We start from the raw sequence: 18,645 nt of genomic DNA on the forward strand, positions 1-18,645 counted from the left end.
TCAATCTCCGTAAGGCACAGAAGACTCCGGCATCATCTGATTAGCATAATGGTGTTGATACTGTGGACTAGTGTGATGTTTTGCTGAGTGTCCAGATGTTCTACATTTATTTGCACTGTCTTGTACCAGCAAGCAGGAACGATGTCATGGTCTTGGGGCAAAATTGTAAATGTTCAAGTGAAAGTGAACGTGTCTAGTCCTCTTTATGGATAGAGATGGAAAAGAGCACCTTAGCTAAACCTTTGTCCACATGCCACGTGCTATTTCTTTTTGCATAGTTCATTAGGAAGACTGTTAGACCTTTACATGAAAAATGGTAGTATCTGATATTTTCCGTATATCTCAGAAATTCTAAAGTCTAATAGGCAAGTTTAAGGTGTAGATGAGCTTCTCTTCTGAAAGACTGAGAGGTGTATGTCTGTAGCCATTTACCTTAGGGAAGAATACTTAAATAGCAGGGCATTTTAAAAGATCCTGTAGCTCTCACCTTGTCACTAAGTGAAGCAGTGGTAAGTATAATTGAAAACTGCATTTAGTAATATTTTATCACATTTGTTTCTTAAGGAGGAAAGCCAAGCACCTGTGACCTCACTGGATCCAGTTTTTCACGTTCCAATTTCAAAGGCAGCTCAACTGACTACGAATGATGCCATAAAAACCACTCTTCTGATAGAATTGGACATTTCAGTAAGTTACAGAATGTGTTTCTGAGCGCAGGGATGTTGCCAGCAAGTGCAGAGACTTGTGCTGTGTCCTCATCTACACACTCAGGAAGAGTGAGGTCTGTGGCTGGACAGCGGCCTTTTTATTCTTGACCCATCATTTTTTCTCTCTGCCTCATACCTTTTCTTTTCACTTCAAGGAGGGCCTAAAATGAGTGACTGGAGGTGATTCTACTTGAGAGCATAGTGTTGCTGCCTTACTCATTAAGCCACGAAAGAATAATGGAATCAGAGCAGTATTTCCGTATAAGAGCCCCTGGAAAGGAAGCTGTTTACCTGAGGTCACCGGCTAGTTGGAAGTAGAGCCAGACTAGACAGTCGTGTGACATTCCCTTCTCAAAGTGGTGGTCCTTTTTCCTTTGAGGATCTGGAAGAAATCATGGACCCCCTCTCCAGAAGAATGATTATATATAAACACTTTGCACACAGTTTTCGGGCGTTGATGTGCTCCCTCTCTGAACCCCATCCATGAGGCTTCCCCAGCCGCTGCCTCATTGGCCTCAGGTTAAGAAACCGTGGTTGTACGTCCTCACAGCCACGTAGCTCAACCCTTGACGAGGGCCCTGCTAGGTTCCGTGGGCTGGGCTCTCAGAAGAGGGTGCACCAAGGCCGTCGATGTGGGTTTAATTGAGTTTCTCATAGAAAGAAAGAAATGTGACAGGCGTCAGAACTAGATGGTTTTGCTTACGTAGTATTGAGTAGTTCCATTTTCCTTTTGAACATTTTAATCCATATTGCTAAATATCGTATGTACACCAAACCATTTCACTCTTGTTCTGTACTTTCGTCATAAAGAGGCGAGGTTTGGCCGCCTGGTAGGGACAGCCTGTGTCCCTCCCAGGCTAGAGGTGTGAGCGTGTGTGGCCAGAAGCCCCTCTCCGGAGCGTTCCACACCCCGCATTGCTCTAAGTAGACCTGCTGTGGGCGGTGGCTCCACCTGGAGCCCGGGTTTGTGCACGACCAGTACCCAGCCAGGCGGTTTGACGTCGTGTGTCATTAAGGGAAAAGAAATTGCTCTCCCCGACCCCTGTTCCTCCCCAGAGAAAAGGAGTAAAGAAAGGAAATTGAAAACCAGTGCAGACGGCCTTAAGTAGTTTCTTTTGCTCCTAATGTGTGTGTGTGTATGTTTTCATGAGCGGACTTTTACATGGATTATTAAAACACTACTTACCAGAGCACCTTGATTTTCAGAAGAGGCAGAGGGTCTTAATTTCTAGTCTATGAATACTCAGTGTAAAGCAAAACATTGGATAACTACAGACTTTCTTTAAAAAATAACCCCTAATAAAAGTATGTTTGTTTGGTTACTTGGGCTTATTTGTCAGAAACAAAATAATTCTAGTTGCAATAAACTAATTCATTTATTCAAGTGGTCATATATTTAAAACTCTGTTACCCCACAACTAAAACTCTTTTAACTCATGTGGAATTTTTTGTATTTCATGTTGGTTCTTCTCTAGAAAACAGATTTTTCCTACCAGCCTGGAGATGCCTTTAACGTGATCTGTCCCAACAGTGACTCAGAGGTACAGCATCTACTCCAAAGACTGCAGCTCACAGACAGGAGAGAACATTGTGTCATCTTGAACATTAAGGCCGACACGAAGAAGAAAGGTACAGCCCTGATCTTTTATTTCCCCAGGATGTCATTGGGCCAAGGGATTGGAGGTGACCAGGGCGAGTCTGCACAGATGCCCGGGGGTCGGCCATGGATCAGCAGGCGGAACACAGCCACTTGCTGGTCTTGGAGGTTTTGAACTTTCACGTCAAGTACCCTGAATGAGTCAGTTACACTGAATGAGATGGTAATAGAGTTTATGCTTATTGGATGCTTACAGACATTAAAAGTGAAGTTGAAGAATCAGCTTTTTCCAAACTCTGGAAATCAGCAAGCTTGCAGCAAACTGGGGAACGCTTAAAAAAATGAATGTAACTGGTTTTGGAGAAGCAGATTGGTTAGTTGACTAGGGCTGATTTGTTAGGCTGTTTTTTGCAATCAGCATTATTTTGTTTCTAGGTTAGCATATTGTCACGCAAAAAAAACCTGTATTATGTGAATCTTTTTTAAAGTCTTTTGTTGGGAGTTCCCTGGTGGCCTAGTTGTTAGGACTCCAGGCTTTCACTGCCGGGGCTGAAGTTTAATCCTTGGTCCGGGGAACATCCTGCAAGCCACATGGCACGGACAAAAAAAAAAAAAAAAAAAAAATTTTCTTTTTAATGTTTGTTTCTCATAGCATATTTGTTTTTGCTTATTTAATATATGAAAATAATTGCTTGCTCCATAATTAAAGGAAGTTATTTTTTAGTTATTTGCTTAGAATCTTGAACTGGAATTCAGTCAGTTCTGAAATTCTTTTTGAGGATGATAGGCAGTGTTATTGGACCACTGCCATCTTTTGGCTTTTTGTTCCTTTCTTTTCTTCAGTGGTTTTGGATAATTTCCCTTTCTTTTGTTTGGTGTACTTAGATTTGGTAGGTATGGCTGGTACAATAATGCTGTTGAATTTATAACCATTGTTTTTGTAAAGTAGGTTTTTTCTTCTGTATTCCTTTTGAGGAAATATTTTAACTGAATAAACATTGCCACAAGTCATATTGCCACAAGTACTTTGATAGCACTATAATGTAAAATATTACAGCTATTAGTGTTTTTAGGGATGGAAAACATTGTCTTCTCTATTTTCTGTGTCATTGACTCTTTCCCGTCTGCCTGAAAAGGAGCAGCCTTGCCCCAGCATATACCTGAGAAGTGTTCTCTCCAGTTCCTTCTTACCTGGTGCCTTGAAATACGAGCGGTTCCTAAGAAGGTATTTTTCTTTCTTCTTTGGGTGACTATTTAAAAATATGCTCACCTCTTTGTAGGGTTTATTAAATCTGGTATTTGCCCTTTGAAGGCTTAGAAAATATGGTCTTCACAGCATGTGTTCAAAATAGTTCCCAAGGTGTGCAGTGTTTTTGTAATTGTCATGGACAAATATTTTTATGTTGTGCTTATACTGAAGTTTTTTGTTTTCTACTGAAATGAGATTTTTAAAGTAGGGCTTTTTCTTAATCTTATTTTTCTAGACATTAACTTGATGTAGCACGGTAACTAGTGATGAAAGTGGCCCTAGGTAGCATGTGTTTTCCAGCTGTACGTGGACACTTTTTCTCTCTAATTGGTGGCAGGAAGCTTGGCGTATAGGGCTTTTCCACTGCTTGCCACCTGTTTAATGTTGTGAAGACCCCTTTTGTGTAAAAACCTGTACTTATTTATTATGTCAGAATTCTGCAGGGAACATTGAAGGGTTTTGGAAGGTTATATTGATGTTTAGATGAATTTGGAGACAGAAAGATCCACTAGATGTCAGTGTTATGCCGGGAACTACTGATTTTGTTATAACCATGTTACTCAAGTGGATATTCATGGGTAAACTTTCCAAGTTGTGCTTTACCAAACTTGTATTGCCAGTGAGCATAAATAGTACTGTTATTGGGCTACCCTGTCCGCAGTGCAGTGTTTATTCTGTATTTTATTACTGTGTTTACTGCATTTGTAGTCTTTGGGAAGTGAACTACTTTATGGAGAGGCTTAGTCCTAGATACAATTTGAGTAAATCTACGATTCACTGTGATGAGAACTGCTTGATTAAATTAAATAGTTTCACAGTTTTAGTTTAACTCTTCCGTTTCTGAAAATTTCGTGAAGTACATATGTAAAAATATATCTTTCCTTAACTGCAAAAGTAATATGCTTATAAAAAGTCTGGACACAAAAGTTAGTAACTCAGGAAGCAAAAGTCCTTCATAATCAAACCCCTGCAATTAACAGTTGGATTTTGTTTTGCTAAGGAAAAATGAGGTCATGTAGTATATGTGCTGTTCTGCAGCATGCCTTTTTTTACTTAAGAGGAAATGAGTTTGGATATGCCAGCATGGAAAGGTACTGAAGATACTTTTAAAAGATGCTATGGGTGCAACACAGTTGTTGATTTGAGGACTTCCCTGGTGGCGCAGTGGTTAAGAATCCGCCTGCCAATGCAGGGGACACGGGTTTGATCCCTGGTCCAGGAAAATCCCACATGCCACAGAGCAACTAAGCCCATGCACCACAACTACTGAGCCTGTGCTCTAGAGCCCAAAAGCCACAACTACTGACCCCACGTGCCACAACTGCTGAAGCCCTCGCACCTATAGCCCATGGTCTGCAACAAGGAGAAGCCACTGCAATGAGAAACCCGCGCACCACAACGAAGAGTAACCCCTGCTCGCTGCAGCTAGAGAAAGCCTGCACGTGGCAACGAAGACCCAGTGCAGCCAAAAATAAATAAATTAAATAAATAAATTAAAAAAATTTTTAAGAAAAAAACAATTGTTGATTTGATTATGGACAGCTGGTTGTTTCCAGTTTTCCACTATTTAAAAAAACCTACATAGGTGAACATTCTAATTCATCTTTGCACACTTGTTTGAAGTCTTTTTTATGTTTTTATTTATTTTTATTTATTTATTTTTTGGTTGCGCTGGGTGGTGTGTGGGATCTTAGTTCCCCGACCAGGGATCGAACCCATGCCCCCTGCATTGGAGGCGTGGAGTCTTAACCGCTGGACCGCCAGGGAAGTACCTGAAGTCTTTTTTATTTTTATTAAAAAAAATTTTTTTTTAACTTTTTTTTTAGATTTATTTTTATTTATTTATTTAGGCTCTGCCGGGTCTTAGTTGCAGCATGCGAATTCTTAGTTGTGGCATGCATGCGGACTTCTTAGTTCCCCAACCAGGGTTCGAACCCTGGGCCCTCTGCATTGGGAGGGCAGAGTCTTACCCACTGGACCACCAGGGAAGCCCCCTGAAGTCTTCTTTAAAAAATAAATTCCTTGGAGTAAAATTACTGTGTTAAAAATATTTCTAACTTAAGTTTTAATAACGTTTGTCAGTTTGTTTCCTGCACAGTGCTGTATTTCCTGTTTTAGTACCATGAAGTTTCTGTAATTGTAAAATGAAAAATATTGTAAAGGATTTACAATTGCTACTGTTTTAGCCTGTAATTTAGGGAATTTTATTGACTTGAGAAAGCGTGGTGTGAAGTGTTCTTGGTAAACTCCTGTCTTACCAGAGATCCATGCAGAGACCTGGGGTTTTTACGCCATGACGTTTCCCAGGTGCTTGTTCTATGTCCAACACTTTGAAGAAGCCATGTAATTTGTTGGTATCTGGATAGTTTAAGCAGGGATTCTTGGCTGGGCCAGTGGAAACCCGTGACCCTCACAGGAACATGGATCTCATTTTCCCTGTTAAGGGCATCCAGCCCTCCGGGATGTGGGAGCCCACTCGCGTTTCAGGTAGCTTTGATGCAGATGACTTGCCGAAGTTCTTTGCTTCCCGTGAGTAATGAGAGTTTTATGTGTGCCATGATGGATGTGCTTGGAATTGCATTAGAACCAAAAGTTGTCATTAGCAAGTTTGGTCTTTTGCCCAAGAGTTTGGACTTGGTTCAGTCTTTGAGACTAGGGATCTGGGACTTTCTTGTTTTGCTTTATGTTCTTCTCCTCCTCTTTCCACGATGGATCCGAGGTGACTCAGAGTCTGGATGTTCTGGCCCTCACTGTTTGTCAGCCTCTGCCCGTGTCCACATTTCCGTTGAAGCGCACGTGTTCCCCAGGAGCCATGCTTTTGCCTGCCTCCCGTGCCCTCCTGTGGCTCTGCCATCTCTTTGGTTGCCCGTCACTTCCTTTCTTCCGTGCAGCCTGCCTTCGGCTCAAGCCTGCCTTCTTGGGAGCCTCTGGCCTCAGAAGCCCTGAACGTCCGTGTGCCCTGGTGGATAGCCAGCCTGTCGCACACTGGTTACTTCTTGACTTCTGTTGCTCTCACTTGCCTGTGAAGCCTTTTGGGCAAGTTAGGTGTCCTCTTTGCCCCATACTTTACCTGCCCAGTGCCTGTCATAACAGTGGTCAAATAAATGTAGAAATCTGGGTTGCAATCATCAGCTAAGGCGAGAACAGGTACTGTGCCCCGAGATAAAAACGTTAAGTTGTGAGACTTTCTGATTACTCACATATACCTGCCATGTAATTTGAGATTGGGTTGGTTTAAGATATAGGGAAGGTGACCAAAAATGGAACATGAAAATTGGGTTTGCCTAACAGGCTGCCATTAAAACGAATAACAGATGAAATGCTCTTGTCCTGACCACACTCCTAGTGACCACACTCACTTTTTCTTGGATAACTGGGCACATCCCCAGGTGGGTACTCAGCCAGCATTCTAACGGCTGTAACCACAGAGCGCGTGGTGATTTAAGTCGGCTTCCTCGGCCACAGGCGTTTTTGCGAGCCCTCGTGGACCACACTGGCGATGGCGCGGAGAAGCGACGGCTGCAGGAGCTGTGCAGCAGGCAGGGGGCGGCCGACTACAACCGCTTCATCAGAGACTCCCATGCCTGCCTTTCAGACCTCCTGCTGGCCTTTCCGTCCTGCCAGCCTCCGCTCAGCCTCCTGCTTGGTGAGTGGATGCTGTCACAGTCACCCCAGCCCCAGGGGGCAGCCTCTTCATGGTAAGAGCACCTTTGAGTTCTCTGCAGGCCTGTGGGATTGCATCTCGATCACTGTGATCAGTAAGTAAGCGTCTTACAGCTGCTCTTCACGCTGCCTTGACAGCTGAACTGCCTTCTTGAAGTCGAAGAATCTCTCTTCCAAGCTTAAATTTTTATTTTTTAATTTTTCTTTCCTACCACTGTCACTGTCATTTGCTCTCTTAATATAGCCAGCCTTAATTCTCTTAGCCAAATTTTATCTAAAAATGAGGTTCCCAAGAAAAGGATCTTTTTCAAAGATAGTGATAATTGATGGAGTCTGGTGAAGCGTGTGCTCTGTGTGCAGGGTACAGAAATGTTCCCACCTGGGCAGGTCCACCAGTACAAACAAGTGGCCTTACTCACGGTGCCCCGGGGCATTAGCCTTGGGAGAGACAAAACATCCAGAGGTAAAAAGATCATATGCTGTTTTTTTGCCCAGATTGTGTCTTCTGGTCCTCATACTCCAACAGAAGAGAGTTTAAGATCTTCCCTGAGGAACTGGCCTCATGGCCTCAGGAATTGGAGACGTTTACTAGGGACAGTGACTATAAGAATCTTATAGGATTTTAAAACCCTTGTTACTTTCCTATGCTTGTGATTTTGTCGTCTCCTCTCTGTTTTCCTTGGTGATAAATAGTAAAATGTTTGAAATTTGCATTTGTGTTTGGTGACAGGAAAACATGTACTTTTTACCCAAGGTCCCTTTTGATGCCGAGTACGGTTACGGACACTCCGCTTTACAAGTCAGGCCCTGCCCCTTTCCCTTTTTATTTCTTAGTATTCTCTTTCCTCCTCCTCAGAGTGGTGAGGCTGCCCTTCCTGCGTTCCTGTGCGAATGAACACTCTTACCCCTCCTCAGTTGAGTCTTTTGAGCTAACAGAGGTGTTGGGATAACAACCAGAACACCCATTAGGGAAGTTATAAGAAGTCTTGTAAAGCTGTTAATCATGGAAAAATTGTTCCAATTCTTTTTATAGATTTTCTGTTACCTTTTTAAGCTTATATGTGTCATTTATTATATAGTTATGTAAAAAAATTAAAGGCATTGAGACATAAAAGTTTTAATTATTTTCTCATTTCTGTAGGAAAACTTAATCTAACTAAAGTATTAAGGTGAGCCCTCTGTTAAACCTTATCCTGATATTACAACTGTCAGACATTTTAGGAAGGTCTTTCTAAATTTTTGCTAAATAGCTATCAAAAATATAACATACGGAGCACAAAAAATTATCAGGGTTTGATAGTGGACAATCAGATATTCAAATACTGACTTCTTAATCTCTTTTAAAAGAGTACCTGTGTATCTTAAAACCACTAGGTTTCTGGATAACTTGACTGAAAAATGTCCACCATTACACTCCTGTTTTTTTGTTATTATCATATAAATATTATGAAGGAAAAATATTTCAAGCCTAAGTATTTTCCATAGTCCTTAATCTTTTTTGGGTCATGATCTTTTTTCAAATCTGGAAACTCTGGACACACCCCAGAAAACAGTGTAATTGGTTCCTTGACTCTGAGGCCCATTCATGGACCCTACTCTTACTGCCCTTTGATGTTTAAAAAAAAAAAAAAAAACAGCTTTTAGGTGGAAATACTGAGTTCAGATTGGGGGAATGTGATATGTCTGGTCTTTAAGAATTGGAAAAAAGTATTTAGTGATATTTTACTTAGACACAGTGAATTTATGTGTGCTCTAAAATATGATTTAGAATTAAAACAAGTTATTTAGAAATTCTAAATAAGAAAATAGAAATCAAATTCAGATCTTTACATATAATTTACATATATACATATAATTTATTTTCAGTAGGAATGAATTAATAATTGCTTATTTTAATTTTTTTCTAGAACATCTTCCTAAGCTCCAACCCAGACCATATTCATGTGCAAGGTACTGACGTTTATTAACATAATACTTAGCTTCTTTCTCCTAAAATGTAATGAAACTCTGACTTCCAAATGCTTAGTAGCTACAAATCCATTTACTGAAAACTTAGCAGATTTGTGCAGGACAGTAGCAGGCGTGATGCGGAGTGAAGAAGAGCAGGCTTGGACTGTGTCCTCCTGCAGTTCATAGGGTGTGGCTCCCGTGGTCCAGAGCCGTGTCCCCACTGAGCGAGTCTGCAGGTCCTCTACCTGTGGCCTTTACTGGTGTGCCCGGCCACCTTCCCTGGGTGGACGTAGGGAAGAGGGAGGAAAGCTGGTATAAATCTCATTCAGTCTTGGCAGCAAACAGGTAACCAGAAACTGTCCTGAATGACATCACAAAACTAGGTCGGGGTGGGGGGGGGCTTTGAAGTAAGCAGCAGAACTGTTTTCTGAAGAGGAAGAAGGTAGGTTTAGAGCCCATTAGGAAATACCCTCATGCAGTAAAAAAAGCCTAGCTTGGCCTGTATGTGTTAGTCCTGAGGTGGAGTTTACAAACTTATCTCTGTGTCTTTGCAGCTCAAGTCTGTTTCACCCAGGGAAGCTTCATTTCATTTTTAACATCGTGGAGTTTGGGTCTGACACCACGGCGGTGGCTCTGCGGAAGGGTGTGTGCACGGGCTGGCTGGCCACGTTGGTTGAATCAGTTCTTCAGCCGAACACACGTGCCTCCCGGGCAGACAGCGAGAAGGCCCTGGCGCCCGAGGTACTAGGAGTGGGCAGTTTGGGTATCATTAGAAGTGTGCTCTCTGCCCGATTAGAAAAAACAATGTAGGGTCCCCTGCATTGTCCATTCCCCTCAAATTATTCAAAGGAAAATTTATGCCCTACTTGAATTGTAATATCTCTTTTGGAAAGTCAGGAGAACATTACTTTCATTCAGTGTAGTCCATGTGTTTCCTAAATGTGTAAAGCATGAATTTTGTATAATGCATACGCTCTTTGCTTCTTGCTTGTCACATTCATAAAGGAGAAGACCTTGCGTCAATGTTCTTGGTAGCTTGGCACAGGAGGAGTCAAGTGCGCGGTGAAGGCTGGCAATGAGGAAGAGCCTCATTTTGTGCTCAGTCGGTGTCCTGTGCCCCAAAGGAGTCATCTTAAAGTGGCAGCTGACAACCAGAGATTAATTTTACGTCCTTCAGTTTGGGGTAGGATTTTACCCTGCCCGTTTCTTCCCCTTTTGTTGGAGCCGTGGTGTTATTTTATATTTTGATCCACACTTGGCAAAATCTCCCTCGAGACCGTACGCATAGGGAGCAATTAACTTCTCCCTCCTCACCCACAAGGATGGTTGAAATTTAAAAGAAATTTCAGTCTTTGTCATGAAGTCTTCTCCATGGTATTGAAGAATGAACATGTCAGTTGTAATGTTATCTTATTACTGGTTTGGTTGCTGTAAGTTACTGAAGTTAAAACGTTGACAGCACTTAGGGGGATTTAAGACTTCTGATACACACTTGAGTGAGGTTAAGGGAAGACTAGGGCTTAAAATTGCCCTTTAACTTGGTATTTTCCCAATCTGCTGCCTGGAGCAGGTTCTTTACCGTGTGTGTCCCTCATATCAACAAAATACTGAGAACATGAGAAACTTCTTTTTTGTAAAGAAATACTGTAGTGCTGACATGAAAGTATTGTGTCACTTCATGATCTCATAAAAATAGCAGATGATCTCCAGAAAGCTAAAAAAAAAAAAAAAACGTATATTGATGCTGTATTACAGACACCTTTGCGTGCCTTTCACATATTCTTTCTTTCCTCCCTCCTGCCCTTTTCTTCTTCTTTCCACATTTTAACAGACCTTTGTTGACTACCCAGTGTTGAGGCACTAGAGGTACATATAGAAAGGATATAATTTAAAGCTACTTAAATTTCGTTGTGCCGTGTAGCACCATATTTTATTCAGGATCCGTCCACCGCATGCACTCTCCCGACTGGTAGATAGTACTGTTGTTCACAGATGCCCCTGCCCCCTGAGGAAGAGTAGACTTTCCCTCGCATTCATGTGTAGCCTGGCCATGTGACCAGCCTTGGCCAGTGAAAGGTGAGCAGACAGGATTATGCCACATCTCAGCAGGAGCTCTGAACCTGACAGGATGCTGTGGCTTGCCTCTCTTGCTCTTTCGCTCTGACATCGGATGGAATGATTCAGGTCAGGGATGCTCCTTGGGTTTGGATCCAAGTGAAGGAGATCATGGTGCAGAGCTGCAGCTGTTGAGCAGAGCCAGAAGGAAGCGTTTGCTGTTGTAAGCCATCGGAGATTTACAGCAGGAGCTGACTAGTGTTCTGGTCTCTTTGTCGTCCCTGGAACATAGGAAGTGTGGTCTCTTTAGCAGTTTCCTGCCATACCCATCCTATCCTGTTTTATTTTGCTTCCTGGGACTTATCATTACCTGTCATTCTATAAATATATGTTTGTTTATTGTCTTTTCCACCCACTAGAATATAAGTCCCATGAAGACAGATTTGGTTTTGCTCATTTCTCTGTCCTAGTGTTTGTCATACTGAGTACCTTCAATAACATTGTTCAGTGGATGAATCAAGTGAATAAGGCTAATATAATATTAATTACAGTTTCACTCTAGAATGAGGACAATCAGTTGATATAGCTCTGCCAGTTCTCCATTTAAAAAGTACTGTGTTCATCCTATTGATGAACTTCAGACAATTTTCCTTGAATTAAAGGTTAAAATATATACAATTATACCAGTAGGGAATGGAGGGAAGATTCCTGTCATTCTTAACTGTTATTATCACTCTGTGTAACTAAAGCATATGGCAAAGTGAAACTGAAAGATGAATATATTTACAATTGATTCCCTTAAGTGTCCCTGGCACATGATTTAGAAGAAAACCCTTTTGAAATTATAGCAAAAAGTTTTGTTTATCTATATATCACTTATTCTAGTTTTGCAACAAACACAGGTAACATGGGACCTAGAGTAGCAAATGTAGCAGTGCTCTAGTATCTTTGGGGCAGCCCCTTAATTTCTCTTCTGCTTGCCTAATTTTCACTTAAAACCTTCACCCCATCTTGATGTTAATCTTCATTGCCCCTTTATGTCCTAACATGAAGAAGAATGTCTTCAATTTTATGTGCATTTCTTCATGACACCTATAATGGGTTGCCTACTAGGAAGCAGATCTTTTTCTTGGGCCTAGAAAAACAACTCAATTATTACTTATTCAGTGTTCTACCTCAGAAATATCGTGCCTGTCATTTTTAAAATACCTTTGATTTGGATAGAAAAGAAAAATTTACAAGACAGACTTGTTTATTTCTCTGTACTGACAGATGTGTTTGTGGTTTCAGTAAGATTTAATGCTGCAATTTAACTTTATGATGCTTCTTTGAGGGGAAGTTGCACTTTCTGATTTCTTTAGCAGGCATCACCTTGGTTATATGCTTTTGTCTGTTTTTTTTCCCGAACTTATGAGCATTGGTTTAATATTTCAGATATCCATATCTCCTCGGGCAACAAATTTTTTCCATTTACCAAATGACCCCTCAGTCCCCATCATAATGGTGGGTCCAGGAACCGGCATAGCACCTTTCATTGGCTTCCTGCAACATAGGTATGTGTTTTCTTTGGCTGGTGAGAAAATGTGTCCCTTGTGGTCCTGGGTGGAAGTATGTAATAGAGAGCTTTTTTGTTTTTCAGTGGTTTTGAGGATATTGGACTTTGGTTGTAAAATTTTTATTTTAAAATATTATTATCAAATATGTGATAGCATAGCATAATTTGTCACCATGGGAAAAGTAAATATATCTTCTAGAAATTGTGCTTTGTACTGGAACTTCCATTTTTACTCTAGTACATTCTTTTTCTTTTTCCGCTGCTGAACCATAGTTTATAGTGCATGTATTTGGGGACAAATTTCAAGCACACCTTTATGCTGTGGTGATGTGCAGCTGTCCCATCTATTCCTTAGCTAGATAAAACTGGTAGTCACAAAGATCCAAGTGCACCAGCAGTTTCAAAGTTAAACCCTTAACATCAGTAATTTTCAACAGAATGATATTAATACATGTATCTTTGTATCAGAACACAACTATTTTTTATAAAATAAATAAATAAAATTGTGCTTCTCTCCCTGTTTGTGAAATAACAACTCTTAGGTAATGTTCCCTAGATAGTGGAGTAATATCCTTTGTACTAAGTCTTTTTGTTGTTTTCTTTTTTTTTTTTCTTAAGAAATCAAAAAAGTAGGGCGTGTCCATCATTTCTGAAACATTTCACAGCAGACCATTCTACCTTTTAAAGCCTGGTGCCGGGACTTCCCTGGTGGCGCAGTGGTTGAGGGTCCACCTGCCAATGCATGGGACACGGGTTCGATCCCTGGTCTGGGAGGATCCCACATGCTGTGGAGCAGCTGGGCCCGTGTGCCGCGGTTGCTGAGCCTGTGCTCTAGAGCCTGCAAGCCACAACTGCTAGGCCCGTGCGCCACAACTGCTGAGGCCCGTGCACCTAGAGCCCATGCATGCTCTGCAACAGGAGAGGCCGCTGCAATGAGAGGCCCATACACCGTGGCGAAGAGTGGCCCCCGCTCGCCACAACGGGAGAGGGCCCGCGCGCAACAGTGAAGACTCAACGCAGCCAAAAATAAAGAAAATGAATGAATTTATTAAAAAAAAAAAATCCCGGTGCCACTTTTCTATTATGTTAATTGAGAGTTAATTTTTATTCATAAAATTGTTATGAATATTTAATGTAGAAATTAGTCTGGGTTTCACAATGTGATAATTTGAATTATCCTCACTACAGAGATGTCATGTAAAGCTCATAGATGTCTGCAGTTCGTAGGTAAGCTTACTTTTTGTAGTGTCTGCTGGAGTGGCCCAGGTACCCTGCGGGTAGTGAAATGTTAATTCAGTACATGGACTTTGAGTGACTGCGAAGGTGGATTTTACAGACCTATCTGGAGAGGTAAAAGGAAAAAGAAAGATTGCTTTTACCTATTCTTTATATCAAACATCTCAACTTTCTTTTTTACTTAGAGAGAAACTGCAAGAACATCACCCAGATGGACACTTTGGAGCAATGTGGTTGTTTTTTGGCTGCAGACATAAGGATAGGGATTATTTATTCAGGTACTTCACAATTCTAGCATTGTAAGACTCAGCCATGCCATACAATGCTAATTTCAGACTTTTTCAACTTTAAATTACAAACCTTCCAGTGACCTATTAGATATTGTATTTCAGAGAGGAGCTCAGACATTTCCTTAAGTGTGGAATTCTCACTCACTTGAAAGTTTCCTTCTCAAGAGATGCTCCTGTGGGGGAGGAAGAAGCCCCAGCAAAGTATGTGCAAGACAGCCTCCAGCGTCACAGCAAGCAGGTGGCAAAGGTCCTTCTTCAGGAGAATGGTCATGTTTACGTGTGTGGGTAAGTGGCCATCATGCTCAAGTGCCGGGGAGGGGAGGGCAGTCAGTAATGTTTATTAAAGAGACCAGGGACCGATTGGTTAATGATCTGGACATGTATGGATGAGAGATTTGATTCTTAAATACAGGAATAGAAATACAAGCTCTAAAATGATTTTTAGCATACACTTAATAGCCAAGAAGTTGGCCAGCGTGGCCCCCCCCTCAAAAAAAAGAAAATTAACTCATGCATTGGGGAATGCTTTGTGCTGTTTTAAATACGTTTTTAGCCTCTTAACGTTACATTCTGTCTCAGGATTGATTTTGTTGTATCAGTAAATAGTGAATATGTGATTTGTGCAGTCGACCTAGCCAAGGAAAACAGCTTTGGTTTTGACTCTGAGAATGTGGGTCTAGGATCCTTTTTCTTTAAGGCATAATTTATGATGTCAAAGTTGACATAAGCCAGGAGTCATTCTTATGTTTCATCTACTTTTTGATATAAGATCCATTATAGAAACCCAAGATTGCCATAGAAAATAAAAATTTTAGGAACTTAGCTACTTGTTTTAATGGAACTCAAAAATGTTTACCAGTTAAAAAGGAGTTTTGAAATAAGAAATTACTCTTTTTTTATCCTAACACATCCCTGGCATTTAAAACATTCCATAAGTCATCAGGTCAGGTTTTTTTGTTTGTTTGTTTGTTTTAAACTATGATACAGAGAAAGAACTACTGGCATAGTGACGTAGAATACATATAAATATAATTGAAAAGGTTCATAAAACAAAACTTCCTTTTTCTACTTACTTTTTATGACACATTCTGATAACTTATATTTCGTTTGTTCTATCATTTTACAAAAATCTGACTTTGGCTACAAAGTTGATTTTATGACCCATTAATGACTCCTCAGCTAGAAAACGCTGCTCTAGGTCAGAAAGGGCAGAGCTTCTGGACGCTGTGTTGGTTTACATTTTCATTTACTTTTAGTGAAGCATTTGATCTTTCTTTTGTTTGCAGAGGACAGTGCTGTCAGTGTCAGATATAGGTTGAAGGCTTAGATGCAGCTCTAATAATGGAGGTGAAGTCCACTGTGCAAACATAAGTACAAATATATGAGTAACTGGTAATTGAGAACTTGGAGGGGTTCTTAAACATCTTAAAAAACTCCTAAAACAGTAACCCAGAAATAACTCTGCACCGTCACTGGTGCTTCATTTTTCACATCCGTGAAGTGAAGCTGATAGCGTTCATAGCTGGTCAGAGGTGAGGGCTCAGAGTGACACCCCACGGCACTCTAACATGGACCGAACACAGGAGACTGAGAAGAACAGCCACTGAGGAAGGAGCGAACTTGTCCCTAAGTCCAGGGGACACTGACTCAAAGGGGAGCCTTTGCTGCCGATAGTCAAGTGGGAAGCAGACAGAGGGGCCGGTAGGTTTGGCAGCTGCAGCCGCGGGACATGGGGAAGGGCCGTGGGGTTAGAAGTGATCTCAGAGTACTTGAGGGGAGAGCATGACAGCCGTTAAAACTTTCTCAGGAAATTTTACTGTGAGGGGGCAGGGCAAGTTCAATTCCTGAGACGTTAGAGTCCTGTCATTCATTCAATAAACATTCGAGTGCCTACTAAGTATTTGGCACTGTGCAGATGTCGAGAGAGAAATGGTAAATGAGATGCACTCCTATCCCAAGCCACCTGCTCCCTGTGGGAAAGCCAGGTCAGCAGATGCTCACGGTATACCAGGTGCTGTGCAGGGGCCACAGGAGCGCACAGGAGGGGCCCCTTGCCCAACCTGCAAATGAAAGAGCTGGGACGTGGAAACACACTTAATAGAGGGCCAGCCCTTGGCAAGTTCTCAGTAAACATGTCTGTTAATAACTCATCGTGTGCACGGACGCCTTTGAAGTGTTTAAAGCTGTGAATGGGGTGGTCAGCATTGCATGTGACAGTGGTCCTGGGCGGAGGCCTGTCCCTGGGGGAGCAGTAGGTGCCTGGAGACTGAGGGACACTTTCCAGAGAAATGGAGGGAGGACTAAGGTGTAGTGACAGAGTCTCGGCAGTGAGATTCGTGAATTAAGGAGGATTTGGTAAAAATCACTGTTTCCTAAACAGTAATACCGTTATTCTTTTTTTTAGAGATGCTAAGAATATGGCCAAGGATGTAAATGATGTCCTTGTGGAGATAATAAGCAAAGAGGTTGGAGTTGAAAAACTAGAAGCAATGAAAACATTGGCTACTTTAAAAGAAGAAAAACGGTATCTTCAGGATATTTGGTGATAAAATTGGAAAATAAAGGAAGAGAATAAAGCTTTTTGGCTGAAAGTACTAAAAGACAACTTTACTGAAGCTTGAGACTTATGATTTTTAAAATTAAAAATTTTTTTGACCATTTCTTGGAGGATGTCGGGGGGTGGCATGGGGAGCGGACCATTTCACAGTGTAGGAAGCTTTCAATTCAGGTTCCCATATCTGCCCCCCCCCCCCTCCCCAAACCGCCCTGAGCTGAAAAAGGCAGCCCGCACTCCTCCGCCAGCACCTCCCGGGGCGCCTCTCCCTCCGGGAGAGCTTCTGCAGGGACTGCGACCAGATCACAGGGCATCTGTAGCAGCACACGTGAAGGCTTCTCAGTACGGGATTTGGGCACGAGCGTCACCTGGGTAGATAGTTAAATCTTGTGAGCTGGTCACCGTTTCTTTTTAAATAATCTAAAAATAATTTATATTCTTATCTTAAAATATACGATAAAAATATTCATATTAGTGCATTAAAATTACATATGTATAGCATATATGATTATATGATTATATAATTTTATCAAATGTTTTTTTATTACCAAAACTATATTTCTGATAAAAAATATTTTAAGGTAATGCTTATAGGGATTTTTTTATGCTAGAAATCTGAAATATATTTTGAAATTCCACTCTGGCATGTGATTTATTTACCACAATTACTTCCTTTTAATATCACAGTGTCAGAATTTAGGGAATTTGCATTCACTTTACAGATGCGAGCAAATGCATGTTTAAGTAAAGCTACACCCTTTTCTCCTCTCTGTCCAGCCCCCAGCCCACCCCCATTCCCCACCTTTTCATTTCTGCTCCTTTTGGCATATTTTTTAGTTTTTCCACATAATCTATTTTACCTTCATGATATCACACAAGTTGTAACCTGGGCTTGAAATACCTACTTAATATCCTTGTATTTTTAAAATTGCTACTATTGTCTGCATATTTTATGTCTTCCAAATTCATATATTCAAATCCTGACTCCAGTGTGATGGTGGTGGGAGCTGGGGCCTTTGCGGAATGGTTAGGCCATGACGCTGGAGCCCTCAGGAATGGGGTCAGCGCCCTTGTTACAAGAGGCCCCGCAGAGCTCCCCGCTCCTTCCCCCTGTGAGGACATCGTGGAAGTCGGTTGTCTGCAACCCTGAGGACTTCACCAGGACCCGACAACACTGGCACCTGGTCTTTCCAGCTTCCAGAACTGTGAGAAATTCTATTGTCTGTTAGCCACCCAGTGGTATTTTGTTACAGCAGCTCGAATGGACTAAGACAATTCCCGGTGACATGTTCTCTTTTAAGATTGTGTCAGAATGGAAATCAAAATGTAAAAGGGGTATGAAAACTTTTCTCCTACTCTCAGGTATATATTGTTTTTTTTATGAAAGAGATTGGCATTTAAAAAACAAATCTTCACCTGTCACAGGTTTCTGGTCATTTTGAAAAATGAAGATCTTAAGGAAATATTATATAATCTTAAGATTTGTTAAGGCTTCATGGCTGTTTATTATAATCTCTAATCTCATATATTTTACAATAGAAATATTTCCAAAAAAACAAAAGGCATAAGAAAACATAGCAAGCAGAATTATATGCATATGTTATATATATATCAACCAAAATAGACTCAAGGTGAAAACAGGAAAGAGGACAAAGAACAATATTCCTTATTGATAACTAACAAGAATATATGACAATTAAGAACTTGTGTCCATCTTTTTGAATTATGGTTTTCTCAGGGTATATGCCCAGTAGTGGGATTGCTGGGTTGTATGGTAGTTCTGTTTTTA

At 41.2% G+C, this 18,645-nt stretch overlaps 1 protein-coding gene across 1 annotated transcript in view; it reads left to right on the plus strand.

Annotated features, from left to right (window-relative positions):
* Positions 1-18,006, plus strand: part of MTRR (5-methyltetrahydrofolate-homocysteine methyltransferase reductase) — a 27,351-nt gene extending 9,345 nt beyond the window's left edge. The window contains exons 7-16 of the mRNA XM_027125376.1: positions 565-687; positions 2,183-2,336; positions 3,441-3,529; positions 7,019-7,199; positions 9,124-9,166; positions 9,721-9,907; positions 12,656-12,774; positions 14,198-14,290; positions 14,405-14,587; positions 16,707-18,006. Coding sequence (XP_026981177.1) covers positions 565-687; positions 2,183-2,336; positions 3,441-3,529; positions 7,019-7,199; positions 9,124-9,166; positions 9,721-9,907; positions 12,656-12,774; positions 14,198-14,290; positions 14,405-14,587; positions 16,707-16,848 — 1,314 coding nt within the window. The 3' untranslated portion in view covers positions 16,849-18,006. The remainder of the gene's footprint in view (positions 1-564; positions 688-2,182; positions 2,337-3,440; positions 3,530-7,018; positions 7,200-9,123; positions 9,167-9,720; positions 9,908-12,655; positions 12,775-14,197; positions 14,291-14,404; positions 14,588-16,706) is intronic.
* The last annotated feature ends 639 nt before the right edge of the window (positions 18,007-18,645 follow it).

This window comes from Aethalodelphis obliquidens, unplaced genomic scaffold (assembly GCF_003676395.1).
Source record: "Aethalodelphis obliquidens isolate GAN/ISIS:26980383/991018 unplaced genomic scaffold, ASM367639v1 scaffold29, whole genome shotgun sequence".
In the NCBI taxonomy this organism is placed as follows: domain Eukaryota; kingdom Metazoa; phylum Chordata; class Mammalia; order Artiodactyla; family Delphinidae; genus Aethalodelphis; species Aethalodelphis obliquidens.